This window comes from Camellia sinensis, chromosome 6, assembly GCF_055761805.1.
Source record: "Camellia sinensis isolate YWXY chromosome 6, ASM5576180v1, whole genome shotgun sequence".
Lineage (NCBI taxonomy): Eukaryota > Viridiplantae > Streptophyta > Magnoliopsida > Ericales > Theaceae > Camellia > Camellia sinensis.
In genome coordinates, this window is record NC_138966.1 from 189,397,965 (window position 1) to 189,419,135 (window position 21,171).

At 38.3% G+C, this 21,171-nt stretch overlaps 2 protein-coding genes across 3 annotated transcripts; one reads left to right on the forward strand and one right to left on the reverse strand.

The window, feature by feature from the left end:
• Positions 1-9,306: 9,306 nt before the first annotated feature.
• LOC145793920 (uncharacterized) lies at positions 9,307-10,407 on the reverse strand. The gene is made up of 3 exons (XM_082876823.1): positions 10,000-10,407; positions 9,777-9,878; positions 9,307-9,723 (listed from the first exon to the last, which is right to left on the reverse strand). The coding sequence occupies exons 1-3, from the start codon at positions 10,405-10,407 to the stop codon at positions 9,307-9,309; spliced, it is 927 nt and encodes a 308-aa protein (XP_082732949.1).
• Positions 10,408-13,184: 2,777 nt separating this feature from the next.
• LOC114262628 (endo-1,3;1,4-beta-D-glucanase) lies at positions 13,185-19,899 on the forward strand. Of its 2 annotated transcripts, none has more exons than XM_028203000.2 (7): positions 13,185-13,454; positions 14,319-14,340; positions 17,165-17,291; positions 17,614-17,704; positions 17,868-17,957; positions 18,102-18,202; positions 19,617-19,899. In XM_028203000.2, exons 1-7 carry the CDS (start codon positions 13,304-13,306, stop codon positions 19,755-19,757), a joined length of 723 nt encoding a protein of 240 aa, XP_028058801.1. In that variant the 5' UTR covers positions 13,185-13,303; the 3' UTR covers positions 19,758-19,899. The 2 variants fall into 2 exon arrangements, with proteins under 2 accessions (XP_028058801.1, XP_082728998.1); XM_082872872.1 differs by having other exon boundaries at positions 13,252-13,454; positions 14,319-16,393.
• Positions 19,900-21,171: the final 1,272 nt, after the last annotated feature.

Sequence of the window (21,171 nt, forward strand, 5' to 3'; positions counted from 1 at the left end):
CTTTTACTCTTCAGCCGAAGTAAGTGTGAGGCTGAAGAGTGGTTGGCTGGAATAAACCAACACTTGTTACTCTTCAGCCGAAGTAAGTGCAAGGCTGAAGAGTGGTTGGCTGAAATAAACCAACTTTTGTTACTCTTCAGCCGAAGTAAGTGTAAGGCTGAAGAGTGGTTGGCTGGAATAAACCAACACCTGTTACTCTTCAGCCGAAGTAAGTGTAAGGCGGAAGAGTGGTTGGCTGGAATAAACCAACACTTTTACTCTTCAGCCGAAGTAAGTGTGAGGCTGAAGAGTGGTTGGCTGGAATAAACCAACACTTGTTACTCTTCAGCCGAAGTAAGTGCAAGGCTGAAGAGTGGTTGGCTGAAATAAACCAACTCTTGTTACTCTTCAGCCGAAGTAAGTGTATGGCTGAAGAGTGGTTGGCTGGAATAAACCAACACTTGTTACTCTTCAGCCGAAGTGTAAGACTGAAGGGTGGTTGGCTGAAATAAACCAACTCTTGTTACTCTTCAGCCGAAGTAAGTGTATGGCTGAAGAGTGGTTGGCTGGAATAAACCAACACTTGTTACTCTTCAGCCGAAGTGTAAGACTGAAGGGTGGTTGGCTGGAATAAACCAACTCTTGTTTCTCTTCAGCCGAAGTAAGTATAAGGCTGAAGAGTGATTGGCTGGATTAAACCAACACTTAATACTCCTTAGCCGAAGTAATTATGTCGGCTAAAAGAGTGGTTGGCTGGTAAGTATAGTTTAACCAACCAAAAACCGAAATAACACTTGGCGTAATAGAAGACATTACAAACACAAGCATACACACAATAACCGGAATAAGAGACGTAAAATTTTTCATTCAAAAAGAAGTCATTACAAGGGAGCTTAATTCGGTTACAAAGGAGAAAAAGTAAAAAATCAAGAGAAAAGTTCATCAATTTCAGCGTCGAGAACCGCATCAGTGTCAGCTGGAAGACCGGTCTCTGGCGGTAGGACTCCTTCAGTCACAACAGTAGTATCGACCGGAGCCGCAGTTTCACTTGGCTGTGCAATAGTCAGATCTTCCACTCTGGACTCGGGCCGATCTATCTGATCCACATTCACAATCGAAGTATCTCCATGGGCAGAGTCTTCATCAGAATCTTCATCATCTGAGCCCTCAAGGAACTGCTGTTGCATGGCCGTGGCATATTCCATCAAGGAGTTCGGTATAAAGTAGGCTGGAGGGTTGAAAACCTCGGTCTGAGGATCATGACCGAGCTTCTCAACGGCTCCCCTCCAGCCGCACTTAAAGAAGAGATCCTTGGCAGCATTGCATTGTAGGGCGTAAGCATCCTCTGCCCTCTTGAAACCCTGCTTGTCAGCCTCTTTTACCTTCTCCTTTATTTCGGCATCCTTCTTTCGTTCAAGTTTTAGCAACTCGCGCAAGTACTTGTCCTTCAGAATTATGGCAGTCTTTTGTTTTTCAGCTTCGGCCGAACTAACCATTCCGGTCAGTCGGCCGACCTCACCCCGGAGTTCGGCCAGTTCCTTGCGAGCTTCTTCTAGTTCGGCCGATTTCACCTCTGCCTCGGCCGCTGCTTGCCTAGTCACTTTCCTTAGCTCCAATACTTTCCTGTGGGTGATTTGGTTTTTCTGGATGGCCTGACAAAGCAACAACCTCAATTTAGCCGAAGAAAAAGTTGAGTAGAAGAACAGAAATGCGACCGAAGTTACTTACCAGAATCATTGATTTAGTGGCTGACCGGATGGACTTCAGCTCGGTGGTTAACTGTTTCTGGTGGTGTTCCATATCTTTGGGCAGACACACGCTCTTGGCCAGGTTGATGGCCAACAGGTGGTCTTTCTCAGCAACGACCGAGTCTGTGTCTAGAATGACTCGGTCGTTGAAAGTTAGTTTCGGTGCCCAACAGCCGATAGTTCGGTCGGAAGACTCCGGTTGGGGGCTCGGTGGCAAGCTCGGCTGAGTAGGAGTTTCTTCATCAATCAGAACTCGTTCGGGTTCGGAAGTTCGGGCGCGTTTGGTTCGGCGGGAAGAGGATGGCTGTTGGGAAGGAAGGGCGACAACAGCAGGTTGCGGTTGGCTGGGAGGCGCCACTTCGGGCCTAGCTGTTTCGGTTAGAAGGGCCCTGACCCTGCTCCTTTTCGCCATCTCTTCTTCTGCGGTTAGAGGGACAAGTCTTATCTCGGGCAAAGTTGGGTCCGGTTCCGGTGCCTCTTCAAGAAGGAAGTCAGTCACCTTTGCTTTCCGTCGACCGCTGTAACGGTAGGTCGGTTCGAAATTTAGAAGCTTGGCCCAATCCCTTTCTTTAACCCGAAAAGCGGCTCGCAAGACTCCGAGGTTAGGATAGCTGTACAGGGAATGGAGATGGGCAAAATCTGCAAAAAAGAGAGAAGTGTTAGTTCGGCTAACAGACTAAACAACCGAGATAACTTACAAAGTAGAAGACCGAAGTAAAATTACCAGGCTCTCCCATTTTCCAATTTATGGGTCGGCCAGGAATTTGAGCTCGAAAATCCTCAAAGTTCCCAGAGACCCAAAAGAAATCGTCATCGTTAAGATCTTTGTCCGGAGTGTGCTTGATTATCTTCTCTCGGCGGCGGCGAATTCTAAGGTAGTAGACCCACCTAGCATTCTTTGAGCCGATAGAGTATTGATGAAAGATCTCGGCTAGACCAAGATTCAGTCCGGTTTGGTGGTTTAATGCGGCTATCCCCATTATAATACGGTATGTATTGGTGGATAGTTGGGTGGGACATAACCTAGTCTGTCTAAGAAATTCGCAGATTAGCGGTTGGACAGGAAACCGTAGTCCGGTCTCTATCATGGATTGAAGGGTAAAAGGCACAAAGCCTTCATTGTTCCAAGGGGTAGCATCTTTTTTGGCCAATACCAGTTGGACATCATCAGGAATCTGGTAGTCCTGCCTAAATTCGGCCATACCACCAGGGGTTTCGACTAAATATCTATACTTACCCATTTGTTGTATAAATTACGAATAAATTATTTCGGTACAAAAATTTGGCTCAGTAGCTCGGTTGAGCACACGCAGGAGTGTCTGGGCAACCTAAGTCTGCAAGGTAGAAAACAAAGGGGTTAAGCACAGATCGATTGGACCGCGCTACAAATTATAAGCAAGATATACAAATCCTACTTCGGCTTAGTGGGCTGGTTCTACCTCGGCTCTTCAGAATGTTTGTTAGCACGGTTTTGAGCACATTAGACCGGTTTAACGTCTAGGGGCAGCTTTCTAAGTTCGGTCTAAAAAACTAAGAAAGCTGGACTAGTCCCAAGGCCTAAAACGGTTACAGTATGAGGAAAATTACTTCGGTTGAGCTCTTAGGGGCGGCTTTCTGAGTTCGGTTTAAGAACTGAGAAAGCCGGCTTGGCCCCAAAATCCAAGCTCGGTTATAGACCGAAGTACCTAGTTCGGTATGAGCAAGCTTGTTCGGTGATCCTATCTTGGCTAGAGTGGGTCAAAAGAAACTGCTGATATTCCTACAAGTTCTAGTCCGGTTATGTTCTGAATCTATTCACATACATGACACAAACAGTATCCAAGTTCGGTCGGGACGTGATTCTGGATCAAAATCGAAATTTTTTCTCTAGGGTATATGACATACACATACAAGTTCTACTGGTTTCTTCATAGAAAGTACTAAAGCAAATCAGAGATAGAAGAAAAATGTTTTGCAAAAGCAAGCAGAGCATGGAAAACGAAATATGAAAGCAAAACAAAGGAAAGGAAAAAGGATTGCTTACCAGGAAAAGATGAAGCAGAGGACAGGAGCAACGGAACCAACGAAGAACACAGATTCAGGAGGCTCAGAGGCTGGAGAAGCAGAGGCACAGAGAGAGAAGAAGATGAAAACAACAGAGTAAATGATTCCAGAATCGAAAGGGCTGTTTTGTGTAAAGGGGAGAGAGAAAAAGGCGGCAAAAAGGAGCGGGAACAGTACAAAAATTCTGAAGGACGGCGTGACAGTTGGCCACAGCTTATCAGAGCTAGCCACGTGTCACTGGAATTGGAAGCGTTACAGTCGCTGTGATTGAAGAGACGTTTTGACCGGACATAGTGATACCCGAGGTAAACTTAGCTCGGCTGGAAAGGCTGAAGGGTTTTTAGCTCGGCTGGAAAGGCTAAAGGGTTTTTTTTTTTTTTAGCTCGACTGAAAAAGCATGACAAACTCTAGTTCGGCCAGAAGGCTGGTAATCCCAATCATGTTGCACAGATGGAATTAAGGGGCAATTGAGAGGGTAATTTTTGGGAAAATTGGGCCGAACTTCGGGTTTGGTTTTGAGGCCCAAAACGCAGTGGACTAGGTAAAAAGGCCATACAGAATACTCCGGCCCAGAAGGGCAAAATTACTCCGGCCTTGGGAAGACAAAGCTACTTCGGCCCAAGGAGACGAAATTACTCCGGTTCAAGAAGAGATCGTTACTTCAGCCCGAGGTAGAGTAAAATTACTCCGGTCTGGAGGCAATTCACAGTTAGGCCGGTCTCAGAGTTAGTCCGGTCGCAGTATGTTCTAAGAAGGCCGGTGTCGGAATTAGTCCGGTCGTGACTTATATTGGTTAGGTCGGTCCGAACTTGTTACTTGGAAGTTTGATCTAAGCGCATCAAGGTCGAACAGGGCAGCCGAAGTAAAGAGTTGGAGGAGAAGACCGAGCTAAGGATAGTTCGGCCTTCGGTGGCTCGGTATAGCCAAGTTTACTTCGGTCAAAAGGAAGTTCGGCCGTAAAGAAAACCATCCCACTTGGTTTGAGCAGTGGGGGAGGGTGTAAAAGGATAAGCATTATCCTTAGGAGAATGAATCCTAGGAGGACTCTGCATGGAGAAGTGCAAGTCCTACTAGGATTGTGCCACGAGAAACTTATAAAAGCTCACAAGCATCACCTTGGAGGAGGTAATTGAACACAATCTTTTTGAGAACTTAGAGCTTTGTCTATTTGTCAAGTTTTCTGACTTAGGCATCGGAGAGGTTTCCGGCACACACCCGCCGGCTAGCTCACGTTTGTGTTTTCAGGTGACAAAGCGACGTCGTACGGAGGAGCGTGGACTTGGTCAACAGGATTATACGAGGAGAATTATTTCTTCCCCGTACAAGTATTATGATATTATTATTAATTATATTAATTATACAAGTTATAAATACAAAAAATTATATAAATGATGCTACATCATCGTTAGTACATTAGTGTGTATATTAATTAGTACATATAACATTATTCATTTTCATTTCATCATTTTCAATTATATCTTTAATGATGTGATAGCAAAATAAAATCTATATAATTAAAGATGTGATAAATTAAAAATTGACACTTATCATTTCACATCATTAAAATAGAATCATAAAGATTTAGGAGTTGTTTGGGATAATCTAAATAAGTGTACTTTTTGACTTTTTATGAAATATGAGTTGGGTTCGGTTTGGATTGGTTTTGAAGTGATGCGTTAGAGAGGTGATGTGACTTAAATAAAATGATGTGACTTAAATAAGATAGTGACTTTTTGTCTTTTTTAAGACATGCTAAACTTGACCTTAATTAGAAATCTCAATTTTTTTTTAATTATTTTAACAAAATAATAATAATAATAATAACTAACCTTCCACGTATGATCGTTCAATGAATAAAAAAATTATTAATGTACATAATCATACCGCCCACTAATAATAATTTATTATATTTTTTTATAATTTTTAATTACTCAATATAAATAAATATAAATTTGTGTGCCAACATTTGTGCCCACGTACACATTCAACACCGTTTGGCACTGTGAGCACCGTGTTGGCAATATGTGTCCAATCAAAAACTTCTTCAGTGAATGGGACGACGTCAGGCATGACGCCCAAGTCTTCCCCTCTCTCTCTCTCTCACAGTGTATCTCATAGTGTATATATGATTTCCTTTGGAAAGGACTATTTTAATAAATTTTTTAGTTATTTAATTATTTTAATAAGTTATTTTAATTTTTATGATTGAAAAGTTGAATGAAAATATTTTCAAATAATTGTATTGGAGAGTGTTTGATATAATATTTTGTTATTAAATTATCAAATCGCCTCTACATAACCAATCTTTCCGCCGTTGAACTTAGCTCGGTAAATCCCTCACGTGAACGCACGGACTGCACGTCAGCTTTGTTGTTTTGTCAAAGTTGAGTTGCAAATCAAATTGTAAAAGTTAATTGACAAAAAAAAATTAAACAAACCTGTACCTATTGTCCTTTAATTGAAAAAAAAAAAGGATTGTTACTTTTTATTGAAAGAAAAAAAAAACTAACAACAATGATTCATCCCATTAAAAATATCACCACTAATAACACTAATGCATTAAAAAAGTAAAAAAAAAACACAACTTTAAGACCAAAACATCACATCATTAATGACGGGACCCACTGCCACCTAATTAGTGGGAGCACTAATTAGTGCTCCCAAGCATTTTTCAAAAACTAATTTGGGTAACAAAAAAATAAAAAAACTAATCTGGGTAACAAAAAAATAAAAAGAATTGTCATTTATTTTAATTGAAGTGTAATTTTTAACATGTACAGATTAAATAAATATATATGTAAAACTTATACACAATTAATTATATATATGAACAAACCTTCAGTCATTTATTAAACCTGACTCGTTAATATAATTTATAATTCTTTTAAAATTTATAATTTATTAAAATGGCCAGTTTATAATTTTTTTTTTTTTTTGAAAAATACATATTTTTCAACAATTATTTAGTTGTCAATTAATTTTCTTTTTCAAATAAAAATTCGAAATTTACTTTTTTTCCAAATTAATTTTGTGTAAATTACATTTGTTTGAATTTTTTTTTTGCCAATAATTTTTTTCCAATTTCTGTTTTGAACTATTTTTCTTTTCCAACTATTTTGTTTTCAATATTTTTTTTTTCAAGTAACAACTTTTCCCCAAATAAAAATATTTTGGGGAAAAGTTACTATTTTGTTTGCATTTTTTTTTTAAAGTAATTTTGTTCCAACTCTAATGTGTACGGTCTCATTATCATAAATAATAAAAATTAAATTGAAATATATTTTCGTCTTAACCGCGAACTCTTTTCTTTAGTTGATGTTTACAAAAAATTTAAAACATTTTGTCAAAATCTGTTAAGAATTAAATATGAATTTCTATGTTTTTCTACAAATAAAAAAAAAATCAGCTTATAAAATTATTGAATTTCTCAAAAATTGAATAAATTACCAAAAAAATTTATGAAAATATTTTCAAAAAAAAAAAATGCAATTCTTGTCATGAAATTTGACTGGGAGGCAAAGGTCAAAGGCATCCAATAGGTGCAAAATTGAACGAAACTAAAGGATGATCTAGTTAAATAAAGTTTATAAGTACATTACAAACATAACTGATACTGCTATTTGTATATTGTGCATTACAAATAGTTCCATAAGTCCAAGAGCTTGCTACGTGGGTCACATTCCAAAACAAATTTCCACATCGAAAAGAGCATATTCACAATAGTCCCAACCTACGTATATAAAACAAATGGTCGCGTATGCGAACACGAACTCTTGCCATATCCACATCTGTATCCCCAACCATTAGCCCATCATCGAGATTTTGTCCGCTAGCGTGAACGTCGGGCATGTCATCCGGGGCTGATGAAACAAAATAATGTCTGTCGTTGCCCAAGGCAGCTATCTCGTGTCTACGAATAAAATTGTGTAAGGCCATTGATGCACCGACCAACAGCACTTGCACCGTCGCAAAATCATAGTCCGGCATGTTGTGCAGGAACTTCCACCGAGATTTTCACACTCCAAAAGTCCTTTCCACTACACTCCTCAGTGACGCATGCACTTCGTTAAACATCTCTCTCGGGTTGTCGGGTTGTCCATGTTCCCGAAATTGTGCTTGATGATACCGAGACCCTTTGAATGGTGCCAGGTACCCCTTCTTGTTTGGATATCCCGCATCCACAAGGTAGTATTTACCTATAGTTAAATAAAATAAAATAAAAAAATAATTATATACACATGACATGAACCCCAACTAGTAGTGAATCTGAAATTTGTTACCTTCTTGTGGGTGCGGAAACGGTGCACGCTGATTTTCAATTACTTCCTTAAAGATGCGACTATCATGTATGCTTCCATCCCAGCCGCAAGAAATAAAAATGAAGCACATGTCGAAGTCTGCCACAGCTAGTATATTTTGGGTTGGATAGCTTTTTCGGCCGTAATATGTGCCCGCATCACGGACAGGCAACACAACTTCTACGTGAGTTCCATCCAACGCACCTATACAATTCTACCATAATAGAACACATCACAACTATTTAATTGAACACCGCATTGTACACAAGTGTTCTTAACGACAATTACAGCATTCTTACCTTGAACGGTATGTATTTGCCTCTTGAACGCAATTTGGGATGCCTACTAGTTTGAGCTCTGGTGGGCTTGCAATGCTGTTCAGTGAACAACTTCATTGCATCCAACACTGCATGAAAATGTCGAGAAACCGTTTCTCCCGAGTGCTGAAACCGCTCTTGAATGCTTCGATTTTGGTAGTCGGCCAAGGTATGTATGAACATGGCAACACTTTCTTCAATGTGTAATCCATGAGGTCTTTTAGGTACCCGTAAACCAAAATCTCGTCGTAATGTATGACATAACGCTTTAAACACATATAGAGGCATATGCAAATTTTCTTCACCCCTACCCAAGTGTCCATCAAATAATTCTTGAATCCATGCATGACCGATTAAAATTGAAGTTCGACATGGGATCTTCTCCATGTACTTTACGTAATATTCCATTGTATGTCGCGCTGCTTCAACGGTTACATCATTCTGTTGGTCCTCTTGATCTTCTGCTTGCTCGATTATGTAATCATCATTATTTCGATACAGATTGCTACATTCACCATTCCACATATCAACAGTGTTGAACCCTACAATGCACACTTCACAAGATTAATTACGTTGACCACGTAGTGTTATCATATTGCATAAACTACTGCACAAAATAGTAGACAGGAAACACCTATGCATACATCCACATTTTCCTAGAAACCATAAAGAGGAATGCAGTCAATGAAATTGAACAATTGTAGTTAGGAATGCTGGTATAGTCAACACAAACCACGCATCAATGAAGCAATACTGCATAAAATGTTGGACATTACGTCCGCATCCATTCACCCAAAACATTAATATTAACTAACAGTACTGATAAGTGAAGCTAGCCAAAAGCAAAAATTAAAAAAAAAAAAAAACAGCACCAGTCATGTCCACAAACATCCACAATTGTTTCCATTATCCCCATAGTTCTCACAGTCCTTTGGAGGCCTTCAATGCCGCAAGCCAACCGACCACATTACCATCATCAGGCATGCACATTAGTATCTCACGGTAATCTGCATTCTCCAAAGCAATGCAGGCAAAGTGGAAAAGAGGCGTATTGAGAAAGTCGGGTATAACCATTATCCTCTGCATGCATGCCTCAATGCCATACTTCTGAGACGCACCAGTTCCATGCCTGATCGTAAGGTGCTTCTGTGAACGAACAGCCTCGGAGAGATGGTTGAAACTGTTTGCAAGCACTGATGCGCCAGTGGACGGCTTCTTCGACTTTCCACTTGAACTCGCCCCCTTCTTGCGCTTTGACCCTGGCTCCGCTTCATCTACCTGGACAATGGGGGAGGGTGGTGGTGAGTCCACAACCGGTTCATATGGCGCAGTAAATGGCTGTAACCAGGTGAGTCAGCAGAATCAGATTCACCGTCAGCAATGTCCACAACTTGCTCGCCGGGGGTCCAATGATGCTTCCCAGTCGCAGTTGCATGCATCAAATCTTCATGTTCCAATGGCTTTGTCTTGAATTTGTACGCTGGCTTGTTTGTCTGCAAATGAGAAAAATAACAATTAGAATCCCAAATTAAAGTTGTAAAGTAACAAACAACCAAATAAATTACGAATATGAATTGAACAATAAAGTACAAGTATATATATTCCAATACATACTGATTTCAAATTTTCCCACCATTTGTCTGACGTGGTGAACAACCCGGTTGACCTGTCGAACCCAATCCCAGTTACACCCTTACTGGTGTCCATCAATTTATTCCAAGCCTGCCACTCTTTCTTCAAATCAAGGTACTTGTTCTTGAACTGTTTCATGTCATGACATCTGCCTGTGCGCTGAGCAAATTGCACCGAAATTTCCTTATACCCGGCAACTGAGATAGTTGTACCTAGCCTACGTCCCGCTAAAATTTGCTCCCGCACACACTCTAAGAAAATTTCGGTTGATACACTGTCCCAAGTTGCTTTATGTGAAAGATCAATGTAATCAGGCAACCCTTCAGTAGGCAAATGTCTAACACCTTTATGTTTCGACGATGTTCGAGGGGAGGAGTGTGTTGCCGCCATTGAACTAATTACGGTAGAAGGTAGTGTACACATTTTACACAAATAAATTAGAAACGGAAAATAGACAACATGTCAGAGGCACATATGATATGCAAAATTAAACTGGAATGTAGGTGAAAAGTAGAACATAACTAAAAATAGAAAGTTGCATTTACAGTAGTCCAGTTTTGTTACTTCAGTTACTAGTTAGACAAGCATCCAACGTACATACGCGATGTTGTTACAACGTTTTACATGCGCAGTAATAATATGATAACCGTTATGCACAACACAGAAATAATCGTTTTCATGACACGCAAGGTATTAAAAATTTGCACGATGTCAGCCCGTAACTGCATGACTTCGGTTGGGGATGAGTCATGGTCGGGGCTCGGTCTCCTTGATTCATCACACCAACCAATCCAATTTACACATTGCTGATGAGCAATAAACATAACTGTGGTTAGCTAATGAAGTTCAATTTTGCCAATAAATGGAGATTCAAATAACATATTTTACACAACTCACCACAGGCCGAGGACAAACATAATATGCATGACCAGGATTTTTGTGGGATCTGGAAATCTTAACAAAACAATGGCCATAGCCGCAAGCACACATGCGTCGTGGCCCTGTTGACGTGCTAGTGGACATAGACGAAGCCATCCGCTGTTTCTTACTAACAAATATTTAGTAAAAATAGTGATTTTTAGAATTTACGAATACACTTTACAGATAAAACAGGTTCATCTTTAGTATAAATAATACTGATCTGATGTGATTCTATTTCAACAAACATGCGTCATCTAAAGTTTGGCGTGGTCCGACATGATCATTTTAACTCTTAAATGAACAACTGAACCAATACATATCACCTATGTTGTTGTTATTTATATTGAAGAGCTATTAAATAGAATAGAGTATTTTCACAATTATTTGAATATGAAATAACAAACTCTTAAATGAACCACTCGACCAACAGATACCAACTGTCATATATGTATTTATAAATTATAATTTAGAAACTACAAATGTAGTCTAAGAACATGAACTGGGCCATGGAAATGGGTGCATTACCAATTCTAATAACACATTTTTTCATGTCTTGGTTTTCACTAAACAAAATAATTTCATGTCTTCGCTTTACCAATTGTAATAACAAATTTTTTCCCTCATCCAAATGAATACGTAAAGCGTACAAGGCCAACACCAAAATAGAACACTCAAAACAAGACATAACGACCCAATTTCCACTGATTATTATTAGTATTTTGTTCTTGTTTTTAATAAATAAGGCAGCCAGTATATAAGAAAGTCCATGGAAAAACTGAGTTAGTATAAGAACTTAATTCAATAGTCTTATCCCAATTCTCTAACCCTACCACTTGCTGGAGTAAATTTAGCAAAGGTGACCAAGTTCAGAGCATTGCAGTGTAGAAGAACTAACACATGTGGAATATGCATAATTCAGAGAAGTGAACTTAGTATTGAAAATGAGATTGATAACTGAATGGAAACCGTTAACTGAATATTCTTAATATTTATCATTCTATTTACAATTCATCTTAATTAATAAACAATATGTACAAGGAACTATAACCAGCATTTTTCCCAGCATGTAGCTCTTGTGCTTAAATTAATATCTCACAAGTCTAATCTACTTTCATCAAAATTACAAAAAGATAACAAGGTTTAGGCATTTTGCAAATTCAAAACTATGGTGGTGAATCTATTTACTTTAACATCTTGATATATGGTGGTGAACTATAACCAGCAAATTCATTATGCATTTTACAAGAAGATAATAAGGTTTAGGCATTTTGATAATAAGACAGTCATGATGAAATAGGTAAAATAATGAACAAAAATGACGAAATGAGGAAATCAGATTAAAATAATGAACAGAGCATTAAAGATTCCCAACATGTTGTTGTACCCTGAATTCAGATTAATTGATAGGCTTCACAGAAATTTTTTTTGCTCCATCTCATAAACACAGTTTGACAGAAAATTATTGAAAATTTTGGTCCATCTCATATATGATGCACAAACACAGATAGACAGATAAAAATGGGAAAAACACAGTGGATTGTGAGTGATAATAATGGAAATCAAGGGGGATTACATCATTCGGATGGGAAAAACAAGGGAAAAAACGGGAAAAACTGGGTTGTGAATGATAATTATGGAAAAAATCGTTTTGAAAAAAAAAAAAAAAATCCAAACCTAAGCAACGATTACATCACTCCAAGTGTGAATGGTAATTATGGAAATCACGGGGGAAAAAACCTGGTAGCTCAACACAAAAAAAATGTTCACAAAAAAACCTTCGTCGTTCTGTGGAAGGCATTTAACTAAGGCGAGAAAAAAAAAATGTTGTCGGCGATTTATATTTGGGAAAAGACGGATTATCACCAGATCGGCATAAATACCAACCGAATACCATCACTATGGGTGAAAACAGAGGAAGATGTCGTAGATCAGAATGGAAAAAGTTTCAAACCGAGTCGACAAAGGTAACAAACCCATGTATAATCGGTTCAGGTGATTTACCTGTCGTAGTTCTTCGTCCGTCGTGTTCTGTGGAAGGCAGAGGTCCGCCGAAGAGAGATCAGTCGCGCACTGGTGTTGCTACAGTCAGTGTGAGAGACGGAACGAAAGAGATGAGAATAGGGCACTTGTGTTTCAGCTGTGTGTATAACCCACACCCTTGAAATAGTCAAAGGGCAAAATGGTAATTCCACTCCCTGTTTCTAACCTAGCTGTACCAGGCGTGAACTATTCACGCTTTTTGGCTGAAATTTGAATTGAGGCTATAATAGCCTAAACGTCATGTTCCCAAACAGCACCTAACACATACAATGTACCTACAGTTGCTGTGATTAGCTAAATTGTTATTTGGAGAGTGAAAATTGATATGGTAAGCGCTCAGTGCTGCGAGAATGCTCCGACCCTTCTCGCCTCAAGTTGTGGAGCAGGACATGTGGAGGACTTTGGAGGCCTCAAGACCTACATTTCTGGTTCCCCTCATTCAAAGCTTGGGATCCTTCTTGTCTCCGATGTTTATGGTACTTTCCCTATTACAATTTCTGTGTTTTTTCTTCCATATTTGATCTGACTACTTGTTCATCTGGTCTGCAATTGAGTCTTTTTCTTTAATTTCATTGCAATCGGTATTGGGTCATAGATTTATGATACATACATACCTCATGTTTGTTTGTATATAATTGTGCTTTTTTTAGTCCCAACCCACCCCAAACCAACTTGCCAAACGGCAGCTTAGACTGTGTTTGGATCATTAAATTGGGTAGGAGGAGTAAGAGGAAATCCATGATCCAATTACAGCATTAAACTCCGTTTGGGTTTTTGTGAATTTGAAATTAAGGTATTTGAGGTTGAATGAATCGAAAAATAATGGAAGAAGATAAGCTATATATATGAAAAATGATTCATCCACATAATTTCTCTCCTCAAAGTCTCCAACTGAGGTGGCAAGAAAAATTAAAAAATTGATCTATATTCAAATATTCTTTCAAAATTCTCCTTATATGCATTCTATCTTGCCACCTCAATAGGGTATCGTGGGGAAGAAATTGTGTGGATGTAGTATATATGTATGTATATTAGTAGGATTGTTGTAACTATAAAGAGAATCCTTAGCATATACCAAATCCATCCTAATAAAATTATTTAACTCAAATTTGAAATTCATAATTTGGGTTATTATTGAATGATTAAGGTCTAATCCCTTGATTTCAAATTCACAAAAGACTTTATATTTTTGGGAAATTTCTCCCCTTTTCTTGAATAACCAAACAAAAAATCATTTTCCTTATAATTTTAATGTACAGTGATCATCACTTTTGTCTGTCATTAATATCCTCATCATCATCACTTTCATGTCTAATTACATATATCATTTGATTCTGCAGGATATGAGGCTCCCAACTTGAGGTATTGTTAATTTTCAACTTGGTTTATACAATTCTTGATTGCAACTTTTGAAAAAACTACCCCTTTAAGAGGACTAGGTGAAAATCAACATTTAAGCTACCAATGTTGTTTTCATGGTTATTTTGGCACCAATTTTGAGAAATAATGTGCCAGAAAATGTGCAATTAGTTAAAATATATTGCTGATTTGTATGATTCTTGATGCTTGTTCTTTGTCAAGACGCACAAATACAGATATGTAACATGACACAAACACGTTGATGTGACATGTGGGGAGCACAAGCAAAATATATAGTTTTATATGTTTATTTACATGTCATAGATAAAGATAAACACTTATTAGATATCATATATATGAACATATTCAAAGAAAATAACAAAATGCAATGTAACATTAATTTTTAAAGTCTAAATGAGAAGAAAATAATTAAATTTACATTGTTTTTATTTATGTATTTCTTATTATTGGATTTGTGGGAGCCGAATATCGGTAGATGCAGAGAGGTCGAGTACACACTTAGAAAATCAGGATATATATTATATTCGGCTCCGTCCTATACGATCCATAAGCCGAATAGTCTAATCGGCCATAGAACCAGTTGAACAAAAAGCCGAGTGGAAATTGGCATACGACAGAAGGGGCCGAATGAATAATCATGCGATGGATTAAGAGTGGGCTCGACCTTGGGGCCCAAAGGCGAATATAAATAGCGGAACATCAACAAAAGAAAGGTATGTGAGAACAGACTCAAAAAACTTAAGACTCAAGCAAACATGAGACCTATACTAACTTGTCTGTCGAAGTGCTAATTCCGACACCCCCGACCGGAGTGTTAATTCCTTTTTCAGGTGGCAATCAGAGGATCAGGGACGCCCTTCTAGAACCAAGAGTATTTCCAAACCTACTCCTCCACAGGATTCAAAGTTGTTTTATCCAAATTTGTAATGTATTTCATGTGTGTTTGAGTGATAACCACATGTTTCCCAAATGTTTAAAGTATGTCCAAGTTTAAGTTTTTAAAAGAAAAATAGTGAAACATGTTTGGAGGTGTGTCAAACAAAGGTCGAGAAGTGTCCCATGAGTGTTGTGTCATGTCAGTGTCTAACACGACATGCCATCTCCTTAGTAGTGTTTGTAGTTCTTAGGGCATCTCCAATGGTTCACCAAAAATTTCATCAAATCTGAGTAAAAATATGACCAATTCATCTATTTGATATCAGCCACTCCAACGGTGAACTACTATAACTTTCATCAAAACACAGAATGTCCAGGGAGACGACCGGCCGGTTGACCGATAAGAGCAAAATGAAATTTTTTTTTTCTCCTCCATTTCTGTTTCCCTCAATTCCTTTGCCATTTCTTTTTCCCTCCATAAATCTTTTCCATTTCTACCACTATTCCTGCACTTTACACTCCCTTCCTCTCCCCTTCCAGAGCACCTTCTCTTTGTTGGTGAGAATTCTGATCAGAAGAGCCAGCTGTCCCAATCAAATGGAAGGCATTTCCATCCAAATTAGCAACACTTCCATCTATACTCAATGAAGAGATAAAAGTCCTAGTGGATGACATGGTGGGGGTGCATGTTGAGCTATCAAAATTCAGATTGACACCGCTATTGCTCTGCCGACACAGCATTTCTGCTTGATGTTTCATCTGTTGATACTGAAGCTGGATCCTTTGTTGATGATGTTGCTGAAGGAAATGATGGTAGTTAGTCTGTGGTGTTTGTTGAGCAAGTTGAAGAGGGTTTTTCTCATTTGAATTCGTCTCCAATGATGAGTTTCCCAATGTAAGGGTATTTTGAAATTTATCCTCAATCCTTGTTGAAATTTTAGGAATTTCGAAGAGCTATCACTCAATTAAATAAATACCCAGAAGATCAAATTCAACTACATATGCGAAAATCGGACCTCCCTCCCTCCACCACCATTTCACACATCCCACAATTCCATGTGCTTTGTTGTAGTGTTTGCTTGCTGCAATTCCCTTCAACTTCAGGAAAAAAGGAAAAATGGTTGGGGTATGGTGAAGAAAACAAAACCCAGAAAGAAAGGTAATCCTACAAGGTTGACTATATATATATATATATATATCTGGGATTCTTGACAATGGGGATCAATTAGTTATGATAATAATGTATTTGAAGATAGTAGGCATTTATTCTCTTATGTAATTGATTGTGTTGTATTGTCTGATAAGAATTTTGGGAAATCATGGTCGTTGCAAAATAAGATGAGGTATGAACTAAATGCAAAATATATAACATACGAGTTATTTATATGTTGGATTTGCATTCTGAGTTCTTTTGCATTATGAGTTCTCTTGTTTTTAGCTACAATCCTATATCATCGGGGTCAACCGGGCGGTCGACCTAGAGGTCAACTGGTCAATGTAAATTTTTTACAAATTTTGCATTGAGGTGGCCATCCGGAGGGACATTCGGCCGGTCATCTGACGGGTCAACACTCAACGGCTATGCATAGTAAATTGTTGAAAGGTGCAAGACATCCTCAATTTGGTGAAACATTTGTTATATTCTCAATTTGATACAGGTTTGATGAAACCGTTAGAGTACAAAAAAAAAGGAGCTTCTTCACCAAATTTGAATTTGGTGATGGATTTGGTGCAATGCTGGAGATGGCCTTAGTTCATAAAATTTAAATGACCTCTTTATTCATTTTTGGAAAGATAATTTTGTCCTTTGGTGGTTGTGTATGGAACAGCATTATGTCAGTGACGGCTAGCCTTATTAGCATGTACAGCCATTCTTACAAATAGTTTTATTCACTTCTGGAAACTAATCAAAAGCTTTCCACCGATATAGGAAGCTTGCTGACAAAGTTGCAGCTGTTGGATTCTTTGTGGTTGTTCCAGACTTCTTCCATGGAGAACCCCTTATACCTAACAATCCTGATAGGCCTTTCCAAGCTTGGATAAAGGATCATTCAGCGGTTAGTTATCATTTGAGTAATACACATCTTTTAGTTGCAACTAATTTCTATTTGGAATCAAATTTTCACCGTAGAACTTGGCATTTGTTATGAACTCAACATTTTTTTTTCTTTATGGCCTATTGTAATTCTCAATTGCACCATCAATATGTTTCCTGCTGGAACCTCAACTGTTAATTATGGCTTCCCATTTTCTGACCTAAGGTCGAAATCAAGGAGGAGGAGGAGGAGGAGGATTTTAGGTTTAGACCCTGATAGAGTTTCTATTGATTGGTAGTGCCAAAATATAATATCTGAAACCTTTTTTTTTTGCCCGTTACAGGAAAAAGCATCTGAAGATGCAAAACCAGTGATTGAAGCTCTAAAAAAGAAGGGTGTATCCAAAATTGGAGTTGCAGCCTTCTGTTGGGGTGGTGAGATATTATGTGGAAAATGTTCTCTTGTATATACTGTTTAATAGCGCATTCAACATCTGCAGCTAGATTTGAATATTTTCAATGGTGTTTTTTTTTTTTTTTTTTTTTTAAATTTATAAATATTATTGTTGGCTAAGACTCAAACTCGAATTCTTATCAGCCAAGGTTGCTGTGATACTAGCCAAGCATGCTTGTATCAATGCCGCAGTGCTGTTACATCCATCATTTGTTACATTGGATGACATCCAGGGTATGAATTCCATTACACTGCCATTCCCAAAGCTATATTCTTGTTTCATTACGTTAGATCAAGAATTTTCAAATTGGCATTTTGAGGTGGGTCATAAATGATTTTGTTGGTTTATGGATCATTGGTAATTGGTGTGATTTTCAGGGGTTGAGGTTCCAATTTCAATACTGGGAGCTGAAATTGACCAACTTTCTCCACCAGAACTCTTGGAACAATTTGATCAGGTCTTGAAGGCTAAAAATGAGGTATGAATCTCAAAAAATTCAGCAATTAATGTTGTAGGAAGATATTTTCATAAGGCTAATTCTTAGTTCTTAACTTGTCATGAACTACCTCTATAACTCAGTCGTCATTTTGGAATAATCAGGCAAAGACAAACAGTCTATGTGTAGGAAACCTTTCTCTCCGAGTATATGTAATTTACAGAATATTAAACACAGATATAACATACAAACAGAATAATACACAGAAACAGATCAAGTAGTTTTTCCCTTAACAGATTAATAAATAAATAAAGAACTTACAACTTTCTTGAAAAATCAAACTAAGAACAAATTTGTGATTGAGGCCAGTGTATGGACATTGTGTCTTTAAGACAGAAATTCGTCCCCTCCTAGGTGCTCGAGAATGATGGACGCCCTGCCTCCAGGATTCAACAATCACCCCAAACAAATGCAGCACTGCAACCTTGTTTGTACAGCGAACCAGAATGTTTTATTTTCTGAACTCTCACAAGATGCAAAAATGAAGAATGAATGAAGCAGAGATCGGAGAAGACTGATTACGGAAGGGGAAGGGAAAAAAAAACATTAAACATCTTGGAATGGAGGATTGCTATAAATAACGGCAGTGAAGTGCCATTTCCGGAACAGACAAAAACGTTTTGAAGAACAGTCGTGACTGGTCGGAATTTGAGAAGGATCATAACCGAAAATTTTGAATTTATTTGAAACATTTCAAATAATTTTGGAGAAACCCACACCTGCGCCCGCCCCGGCCGGACGGCCGGCGGCGGCGCGCGCATGTGGTGATGGTTTTGGGTTTGTCCATAACTCCTCCTCCTACAAAACTTGGGTACCCCTTGGGGCCCAACCCAAGGTCTCCAACTTAGAGCTTATAAACACTTTGAAACTATTCTAAGTTTCCTATGTGGGACAAGGTTTTAGATACCAACTCAAGGGAACCACACAAAACATTTCATGTTTATGAGGCTCACTACGGTATCAATTTCTCATTCACTCGTAAATGGTTTCGACCACCTGAGTATATATTCTTGTTCACCACATGGCAAGGAACGTGTTGCCACTCGGACCCATCCAAATCGAGGTATGGGACCTATATTAATAAAAGCTCAAATTTACCGGAAATTAATGGTGAAATCCATTTCTCTAACACTATGTTTTATCTTCTCCATTTCTTTTCAAACACATTTTTACTCTTAAGAACAGAGTCGGGATTCGAAGTGAGGAGGTCCTTTTTTCCCTGTTGATTCCGAGCCTCTTGCTTTGTTTATTTTTCATGATGATATTAATTGGGTTTGAGCATGCTTAACTTGGTTTCTAATTGTTTCAGGTTTTATCTTCCTCACTTCATGCTCTTAGATGAAATCAGTGAGTTTGTAATCCAATCTACAAATTAATTTCTCTCTTTTCTTTTCAGGTTGATGCATTTGTGAAGATATATCCCGGGGTTTCACATGGGTGGACTGTGAAGTACAATAGTGAGGATGCAGAGGCTGCGAAGCGTGCAGAGGAGGCACACAAGGATATGTTGGATTGGTTTGTCAAGTATATATGTTAGCTGAGAAAATTTCCAAACTATGAAATAATTTGATGTGTTCAGACTATCTTAGTTGCTAATAATGTCTAAGTCATCGCCACCATGTATGGATTAGAGTATACAAACTCTTCTCTTTCAGCTGAAAAAAAGTAAGTTTTTGTTTTGTTTTGTTTTGTTTTATTTTTATGCAAGGAATTTGTTTAGTAGGTTATGAGCTATGAACACTGTGGTTGGGGTTGAGTTCTTGGTTTAGTCCAAGCTGCTATGTTTGGATTCTCTTAAGAAGTTGTGAATGCAAATATGCAATTTATTGGACTACGAATTGAAACACAAACACCCCGCGATAGGATCCTCTAGAGTTAAAGTCCTAGAGTGATCTCCTAAAGTACTCTATCCAACGGCTGAAATCAAACCTCACCAAAACGACGTCGTTTTGGTGAGTAATTTGAAAAAAAAAAAAAAAAAAAAAAAAAACAGCTTTAATTCAAAACATCTCTTGCAAATATGAAGCATGAGAGAGACAGAGGGCTGAGAGGAGGAGCAGGACATCGTCGCCCCGCCTCGCTCCGCCCCTTCCACCCTCCCATCGCCGCCGCTGCCACGCCTTTGACAGAAGAAAAAACCCTCAAGAGTCCAAGACTGACTCCATGGAAGAGAAAGCAAAAATTATCAGGTGGGTTTGGGAATTCCACCATCACCATGTACAGAGATTAGTTTATTTAAGAGTTCCACTTTGATCATGATACTAAAGTTATATACAGCAGAAGAAGTTGAAGTTTTGTTGATCTCATGTTCTTACATTATACATTTAAGCTTTTATGTGTTGAATATGATTTTTTTTTTCCTCCCTTATTTTCTGTACATCTAATCTGAAAATGATTTTATTTTATTTTATTTTATTTAAAAATTTTACTTATTTTCTGTAGATCTCATGTTCTTACATCTAATGTTTTCACTCATATTATATAATACAGTGATCTTTACTTTCTTTGATTTAATGAGTGAAGCAATCACAATTTTTGTATGTTTTGTTTTTTTTTTTTTCTTTCATATCTGCTTTCCATTCCATGTGAAACAATCCCAGATTTTTTTTTCTTCAGAGCTTCACTTGCCAAAAGATAAAAGATTCTTCCCCAAACCTTGTTTTGCAGGGAATGGGAAAGAGAGGAAAGGGTTGGTGGGTTTGACAATGGTGGGGAAGGGGTTTGCAGCTGTGGCGCCTCTCTTATTGTCTTCTTCTTCGATGCTTCTCTCTCTCTCTCTCTCTCTCTCCCCTATCTGAACTGAAGAAAGTTTTTTTTTTTTTTTTTCCTACATCAAAACGACGTCGTTTTGATGTAGGAAGATCTCAACCGCCAACCTCTTTAGTGGGATGGGTGTCGCGTTCAAAACTTTCACTGTAGAGGATCACTCTACCATTTCACTCCAGAGGATC